This window comes from Henckelia pumila, chromosome 3 (genome assembly GCF_033568475.1).
Source record: "Henckelia pumila isolate YLH828 chromosome 3, ASM3356847v2, whole genome shotgun sequence".
NCBI lineage: Eukaryota > Viridiplantae > Streptophyta > Magnoliopsida > Lamiales > Gesneriaceae > Henckelia > Henckelia pumila.
The window spans coordinates 542,378-550,713 of record NC_133122.1 but is presented as its reverse complement, the minus strand read 5'-3'; the positions used below and the strand labels follow the sequence as shown (position 1 = coordinate 550,713).

The following is an 8,336-nucleotide window of genomic DNA, read 5'->3' as shown; positions in this document are numbered from 1 at the left end:
AAAATCATGCATAAAACTCATCAACACACATCATTTCTTATCAAAATAGATATATCTTGAATGGTGGTATAAAATTCTTTAAAAACTTGCCTTGAATGGAGGATGAGTTGATCCGGAACTTCGGAGACGAGCTAAACCTTGGACGAACTAAAAACTGGTACCAAAAACTCACTTGAATCTTGAAGGATTTGATGAAGGAGATGATGAATAGTGAGGGGGAGGAGAAAAACGTGTAAGGGAGAGGAGGATAATGAAGAAGTCTGATAGAATATGTCAAGGGAATCACTAACATGTAGGGTATAAGGTTGTTAAGTGTAGTTTTCATAATTAATGCACATCGTGTATTGATTGCTTAAAATGCAGTCAAAGAAACACATATCGACTCGTCTGATAAAAATGCTATCTTTTGACTCGTTTATAAAAAATGTAACAATATCATACTTAAAATACTCGTAAAAATGTACTCTATTATCTCATTCCTAGGTTAGCCTCGTCCCGCGAGTCCAGAATCGAACTCTACCTTGAATCATTTACTTAATCAAAATTGTTAAATGTAAGATAAACATAATCATGAAATCATAATCATTAAATCATAACTTAAACAATTTAAGGCATAAAATCATTAAAAATTTATGTTTAAATAATCGTGAGCAAGTTTAATGGATTTTTTGGACTTTACAATTCTACCCTCCTTGAAAGAATTTTGTCCTCGAAATTCGACTTACCAAATATTTCTGGGTATCGGCTACGCATATCTTGTTCGGTCTCCCAAGTAGCCTCTTCCACTAATTGATTGCGCCATAAGACCTTTACCATCTTGATCTCTTTGTTTCTTAGCTTTTGGACTTGTGTATCCAAAATTTGGATAGGTATTTCTTCATAAGACAAGTCTGGTGTCCATAGAACTGGATCGTGGCGAATGACATGGGAAGGATTTGAGATATACTTTCTCAACATCGAGATATGGAATATGTTTTGTACACCTTCCATGTTTGGAGGCAATGCTACTCGGTAAGCTCTTGTTCCAACCTTGTCTAGGATCTAAGGTCCTATATATCTTGGGCTCAACTTTCCTTTCTTCCCAAATCTTAAGACTCCTTTCCAAGGTGAAACCTTCAAAAATACGTGATCACCTACCTGGAACTCCAATTCCCTACGTCTCCGATCGGCATAGCTTTTCTGACGGCTCTGTGCTGTCAACATCTTGTCTCTAATTTTTGCTATCATATCAACTGTCTGTTGCACTGTTTTTGGTCCCAACACAGCTCTCTCTCCAATCTCATCCCAATGTAGAGGAGTCCTACACTTTCTTCCATACAAAGCCTCATAAGGAGCCATTCCAATAGTAGCTTGATAATTATTGTTGTAGGTGAACTCCACTAAAGGCAACTTCGATTCCCAATTTCCTCCAAAGTCAATCATGCAAGCCCTGAGTAAATCCTCCAGTATTTGAATTACACGTTCAGATTGTCCATCTGTTTGTGGGTGAAAAGCTGTACTAAAAGCTAGCTTTGTTCCCAATCCATGATGTAAACTCTTCCAAAAGTTTGAAGTAAACCTAGGATTCAGAGACTATCCTTGCTGGAACTCCATGCAATCTAACTACCTCTCGAATATATAACTCTGCATATTGATTCATCGAGAAGTTGTTTCTAACTGGTAAGAAGTGAGCTGACTTTGTCAACCTGTCAACTATTATCCATATTGAATTCATTCTTCGTTGTGTAATTGGTAGTCCAATCACAAAGTCCATTGTGGCATCTTCCCATTTCCAAGTGGGAATATGTAATGGTTTCAGAAATCCTGCTGGCCTTTGATGTTCAACTTTCACCTGTTGACATGTCAAACATTCGCTAACAAACTTAAAGATGTCTTTCTTCATACCTGGCCACCAGTATAGCATCTGTAAATCCTTGAACATCTTTGTACTCCCTGGATGAATAGAATATGGTACCATGTGAGCCTCAGTCATCACATCTTCCCTCAGTGAATTTACTGCCGGTACCCACATTCGCCCTTTGTGATGCACGACCCCATCCTTAACCGTATACAATGCACCCCCTTTTGCTTCATCTTTAAGTTTCCAAGTTAATAATTGCTGGTCTGAAGCCTGCCCTGTTCGAATCTTGTCGAGCAAACTTGGAACCATTGTTAAGGTTGATAAGGCACAAACTTCCATTGTCTCAACTACTTCCAATCTGAGTCGTTCAAAATCTACAATCAACTCTTGTTGAGTTGTCATTCTATTCAAAGTTGCATATTTACGACTCAAAGCATCTGCTACTACATTAGTTTTACCCGGATGGTAGCTAATGTCACAGTCATAATCTTTCACCAATTCAAGCCATCTTCTCTGCCTCATGTTCAACTCCTTCTGTGTGAAGAAGTACTTCAGACTTTTATGATCGGTAAAAATCTGACACTTCTCACCATAAAGGTAATGTCTCCACAGTTTCAGTGCGAAGACAACTGCTGCCAATTCGAGGTCATGGGTAGGGTAATTCTTTTCATGAATCTTCAACTGTCGTGAAGCATATGCTATTACTTCCATCTTGCATCAGGACAGCCCCTAATCCACTCTTGGAAGCATCTGTATAAATTATGAATCGACCTATGCCTTCTGGTATGGCTAGTACTGGTGATGTCATCAACTTTTTCTTCAACACTAAAAAGCTTTTCTCACACTGATTAGACCATTCAAACTTCACACTTTTGCGAGTTAATGACGTTAGTGGCAGCGCTATCTTGGAGAAATCCTGAATGAATCTCGTATAGTAACCCGCTAATCCCAAGAAACTTCGTACCTCTGTAGCATTCTTTGGGGTAACCCAATTTTTAATTGCTTCTATATTTGCTGGATCAACCTCTATTCCCTTAGCCGAAACTAGGTGACCCAAAAATTCAATCTGTTCCAGCCAAAATTCACACTTACTGAACTTAGCAAACAATTGTTTTTCTTTCAGAACCTGCAAGACTGTAGTTAGATGCTGACGATGCTCATCGAAATTACGAGAGTAAATCAGTATGTCATCTATGAATACTATGACAAACTGATCCAAAAAAGGCTGGAACACTCTGTTCATAAGATCCATAAACACTGCCGGTGCATTGGTAACTCCAAACGGCATGACTAAGAACTCGTAGTGGCCATAACGAGTCCTGAAAGATGTTTTAAGAATATCTTTGTCTTTCACCTTCAATTGGTGATAACCTGATCTCAAATCGATCTTGGAGAACACTGCTGCCCCTTGTAACTGATCAAACAAATCATCTATCCTTGGAAGTGGGTATTTGTTCTTCACTGTTACTCGATTGAGCTCTCTATAATCGATGCACAGTCTCATAGACCCATCTTTCTTCTTGACAAACAATACCGGTGCACCCCAAGGCGATACACTCGGTCTAATAAAGCCTTTATTGAGTAGCTCTTGTAGTTTCTCCTTCAATTCCTTCATTTCAGTCGGTGCTAACCTGTATGGTGCTTTGGAAACTGGTTGGGTTCCAGGCATTAATTCAATTCCAAATTCTACCTCCCTAGCTGGAGGTAATCCTGCAATATCATCAGGAAATACTTCTGGGAAATCTCTCACTACTTCGACGTCTTCAAGTTTCGGCCGAGGTAATTCTTGATCGCAAGTGACACTTGCAAGGAAACCTGCACATCCTTTATTCAACAGTTGCCATGCCTTACCCACTGAAATTAAAAGAGATGAATTATGTTTCGGTGTGGCATGGAATAGAAAAGGTTCTCCATCCTTAGTTTTCAAGGAAACCGTTCTTCGTTTACAGTCTATAGTAGCCTCGTATCGAGACAACCAATCCATCCCAAATATCACGTCAAAATCAGACATATTCAGGATAATAAGATCAGCAAGTAACTCGTGACTCTGCATTTGTACACTGCATCCTCTGATAATCAAATCACTACTCAATTCTTCCTCTGAAGGCAAGGATATACTAAATCCTGATATTGACTTATCCGGTACTAAACCCGATTTATTAACAAATTCAACAGATATGAATGAATGTGTAGATCCAGTATCAATTAAGACATGAGCGGGATTACTGGAAACATTAATCATACCTATAACTATAGTTGTATTTGAATCCACTTGATCATGTGCCATTGCAAAAACTCGTCCTCTTACCGGTTCTTTGGATTGAGGGCAATCTTTTCGATAGTGCCCTGGCTTTTTGCAAAGGAAACATACTCCAGTCCCTGCCATGCATTGACCTGAGTGAATTTTTCCACATTTTTGACAAGCTGTTGGTGCAATTGCCGATTTTGGTGCTGGTAGAGCCAATTGTTTCTGCCCTTGAGGTCGAGGCCGCTGCTGTTGGTATGGTCGGTGTTGGGGTGGGGCTTGGTATGGTCTCTTTCTGCTAGAATTTCCTTGTTGGTCCCGATTCTGATAACTAGATCTTTTTTCCTGTGACTCTCGGATAATGTCGTTTCTGTCCTTTTCGGATAGCATGGCCTGATCCACCGCATCTTTGTAATATTTCGCTCCACTTAGTCTAACATCCTCTCTGATGAAGGCATTCAATCCTTCTGTAAAATGTTTCAACTCTTCAGCAGGATCACCAGAAATCATCTGTACAAAGTATCTTCCCCTTTCAAACTTCTTAACATACTCCGCAATCGACATGTTTCCTTGACGGATTTCCAAAAAATCTCTGGCCAACCGGGATTGGGTGCTCACTGTGAAATATTTGCCGTAGAACACATCCTTGAATCCATTCCAAGTAAGGGTAGTTAGGTTCAACGCTGCTTTGGCTCCATTCCACCAAACATGAGCGTCATTGCAGAACATATAGGTAGCACATCTCAATCTATCCGCATCCGTGATCTGCATGAATTCAAAATCAGTCTCCATAGCTTGGAACCATTGTTCTGCTATCAAAGGATCAGTCTCTCCTTTGAACTCAGGTGGTCCCAACTCTAAGAACCTTTTGTAGATAGGGTTCTGATTAGCTGTAGGATGGTTATTTCCAGCATTAGTTGTCTGGGCTTGAAGCAACTGTTGGATTTGAGCTCCCTGAGCACGGCTTTGCTCTTGAAGAAGAGCAGTTAATCCCGCCAAAAACTGGTTGTTTTGATTGTTCTCACTATCTGGTCCGCAATCACTATGGTTGTTGTTTGCGGAATTGGTGATGGTGTTGGTGTTGTTTCCCCTACGTGATGTCATAGTCCTAAAGTCCAATATTATCCACACCGCTCAGTCACGATTCAAAACGTGAATATACTTTAACATATAACATGCATACATATATCTCATCGCATTATCATACACATAATCACATAAGACACATAACTTACAGACATGAAGACGGAGCGTTGGAGTCGTGGCGAGTATGCATGAGTGTTTCAAGAAAACCCAGAGCGAACTGCTCTGATACCAAACTGTCCTACACCCTCAACCGATGAAGATGTTACAAACTAACATGACGTTAAAACTAGTTCGGAAAAGAAAATTTTTGAAAGATGTATGCATGCATCAAACCTTACTTAAAACATTTCAGAATAGTTTACAAACCAAATCATAACAATTTGAAACATAAAGCGTATTTTCTTCAATCAACATAACAACATTTAGTTCATTAACTTGACACAAACACTCTCAACACATAACACACTCATGCATCGCCCGCCGGTCCGACTCCTTGCTCTTCTTCATGCCCGGCATTGAACTCATTGACATATGCATAAATGCCATCCTCATTACCTGCACCATTCAAGTATAGTGAGTCTAAAGACTTAGCAAGAGTATGCAGTAAAAATCATGAGATTTCAATAATCATTTAAACTTAACATAACATAACATAAGCTTATCATTTGGTGACGAATTATGCGAAATTGTGGCAACCTTCATAATGGGCACATTCATCTTTTCTTGTTGATCAACAATAATACATTCGTTCTTTCATTTTCGGAGGCCCCTCCGGAGCTCATCCCGGAGGACCTAACCCGTACATTGAGCCGTATTTGGGAGGGCCCCTCCGGAGCCCAAACCGGAGTACCGTTCCCGTATTACCACCACAAGGACACATAAGACATCAAAATATTTTCATGCATCAACATATTATATCTTCATAATTCAACATAACATAATTCATTCATGCTTCATCATTATTCATTTCATCAACATATCATTTCATTCATCATGAAGCATCATTGAAACATCATAATTTCCATCTTAAATTTTGTTTCATGAACATAAAACTTTACTCGATAACTTCATGCATGTAATAAATGATAAAAATCATACTTTCATATTGAACATAGGTTTCATGAAAGAAACTTAGACATGTACATGCATCACATAACGTAATCGGTCCACGTAAGTCGTTCTTTTCGTTCTTGACTTAAAACTTGAAACTTTTTGCATAGAAACTCTTAAATATATTTTAGAAGCCTTAAAAGATCATAACCATGAATTAAGGACTCAAAAAAAACTTAAGAAAATTAATTCGAAGCTACAGCGCTCCAGCGCTAGAAGAGAGGCGTTGGGGCGCTATACTTGCGCATTGTCAGCTCTGCTGCACTGCAGTGGCTATGCCTTCACACTGATATTTAGAGTTCTTGCACCTAGAATTTCAAAACATGGTAAACATAAAAGTTTTAGCCCTTGATCTAAGATTTCAAATTCCGAAACCCTCACTTTAATTGGATATTTCAGTAAAACGTTATGCTTATTCTCCCGAGATGTGTCACTGCCGAATATTCAAACCACTTGACACACTTCGGGGCAATTTTGGCCAATCTTATAGAATGATTTTGACAAAACTCAAAGCATGAAAGTTGTAGCTATATGAGTTATCTTTCAAATACAATTTGCCTCATCTCATTTGGATTATTACAATAGACGTAATCCACAAAATTGCAACAAGTATTGCTAATCCGAGACAACCCAACACATGCAACGCTTCAAAGCTTTAACTAAAACTAACTCAACACTTCAAAATTCAACACACACCTTCAAAATCAGTCCTTTCCCAACTCCAAACCATAAGAATTTATCATCACACATTATTTATCAAGAATTTCACAAGAACGACTTACATATCACGATATCATAAACCTCATGCTTTTATGCTTCTCAAATCTTTAAAATCATGCATAAAACTCATCAACACACATAATTTCTTATCAAAATAGATATATCGTGAATGGTGGTTTAAAATTCTTTAAAAACTTGCCTTGAATGGAGGATGAGTTGATCCGGAACTTGGAGACGAGCTAAACCTTGGACGAACTAAAAACTGGTACCAAAAACTCACTTGAATCTTGAAGGATTTGATGAAGGAGATGATGAATAGTGAGGGGGAGGAGAAAAACGTGTAAGGGAGAGGAGGATAATGAAGAAGTCTGATAGAATATGCCAAGGGAATCAATAACATGTAGGGTATAAGGTTGTTAAGTGTAGTTTTCATAATTAATGCACATCGTGTATTGATTGCTTAAAATGCAGTCAAAGAAACACATCTCGACTCGTCTGATAAAAATGCTATTTTTTGACTCGTTTATAAAAAATGTAACAATATCATACTTAAAATACTCGTAAAAATGTACTCTATTATCTCATTCCTAGGTTAGCCTCGTCCCGCGAGTCCAGAATCGAACTCTACCTGGAATCATTTACTTAATCAAAATTGTTAAATGTAAGATAAACATAATCAGGGTCTTTTTGGCAAATTTTGGAAATTTCAGGGACTAAAATGCAAATTATGGATTTTATATATTATCTACTCTTAGAATTTGTTTGAGAAAGTCTTCATCTTCTCCTCCTTAGCCGTCTCCCTCCATTGAAGATGCCTCCAACCTTTCCAACCTTTCAGATTTCCTTCCGAGCTCGATCCGGCCGTTGGAAATTATTTCTGAAGGCAGATTAGTGATCACAGCAGCGAGAACTCCGTTATACCATAAGTATTTCTCCGATCAGATATGTTTTGTTTTTCGGAGGTTCTTAGAATCGATTTAGATTCTAGTATGTTGTTCTTGGCGGAGTTCTGATCGTTTATTATCTGTCAATTTTGAATTAGAGCGACGTTCGGAATTGTTATGATTTTTGGAAGCTATTTTCGAAAATCATGGTTTTGAGATTTGTTGGGTTTGTCTTGTTGTTGTTGTATTAGCATTGAATTGAGTTGATATTGATATTGAACTACTGTCTGCATTGCCGGTTTGTTCAGTTATAGCCATTATGCCGTCGGTTTGAGTTTTGGAGTTTCGAACCGTTTTTGAGTTATGAACTTGGCTTGTAAGTTGATCGTGGTTATTGATCAATCATCTCTTGTATTCGTACAGATTCGTTGGAGTTGTCGAGCCCTGTGTT

At 38.5% G+C, this 8,336-nt stretch overlaps 2 protein-coding genes across 2 annotated transcripts; both read right to left on the bottom strand.

Annotated features, from left to right (window-relative positions):
* Positions 1–1,041: 1,041 nt before the first annotated feature.
* On the bottom strand, positions 1,042–2,242 carry LOC140886383 (uncharacterized). Its single transcript, XM_073292937.1, has 3 exons — positions 1,955–2,242; positions 1,686–1,831; positions 1,042–1,300 (listed from the first exon to the last, which is right to left on the bottom strand). Exons 1-3 carry the CDS (start codon positions 2,240–2,242, stop codon positions 1,042–1,044), a joined length of 693 nt encoding a protein of 230 aa, XP_073149038.1.
* Positions 2,243–2,507: 265 nt separating this feature from the next.
* On the bottom strand, positions 2,508–5,189 carry LOC140886382 (uncharacterized). The gene is made up of 3 exons (XM_073292936.1): positions 4,085–5,189; positions 3,472–3,985; positions 2,508–3,075 (listed from the first exon to the last, which is right to left on the bottom strand). The coding sequence occupies exons 1-3, from the start codon at positions 5,187–5,189 to the stop codon at positions 2,508–2,510; spliced, it is 2,187 nt and encodes a 728-aa protein (XP_073149037.1).
* Positions 5,190–8,336: the final 3,147 nt, after the last annotated feature.

Coding starts and splice junctions, on each gene's coding strand:
- LOC140886382 (XM_073292936.1), bottom strand. CDS start 5,189: ATGACATCACGTAGGGGAAACAACACCAACACCATCACCAATTCCGCA. Junction 3,986..4,084: donor AAATACAACTATAGTTATAG/GTATGATTAATG, acceptor AATCGGGTTTAG/TACCGGATAAGTCAATATCA. Junction 3,076..3,471: donor GTTTCCAAAGCACCATACAG/GTTAGCACCGAC, acceptor TCTTATGAACAG/AGTGTTCCAGCCTTTTTTGG.
- LOC140886383 (XM_073292937.1), bottom strand. CDS start 2,242: ATGACAACTCAACAAGAGTTGATTGTAGATTTTGAACGACTCAGATTG. Junction 1,832..1,954: donor TGATGACTGAGGCTCACATG/GTACCATATTCT, acceptor ACATGTCAACAG/GTGAAAGTTGAACATCAAAG. Junction 1,301..1,685: donor ATATGGATAATAGTTGACAG/GTTGACAAAGTC, acceptor AAGAAAGTGTAG/GACTCCTCTACATTGGGATG.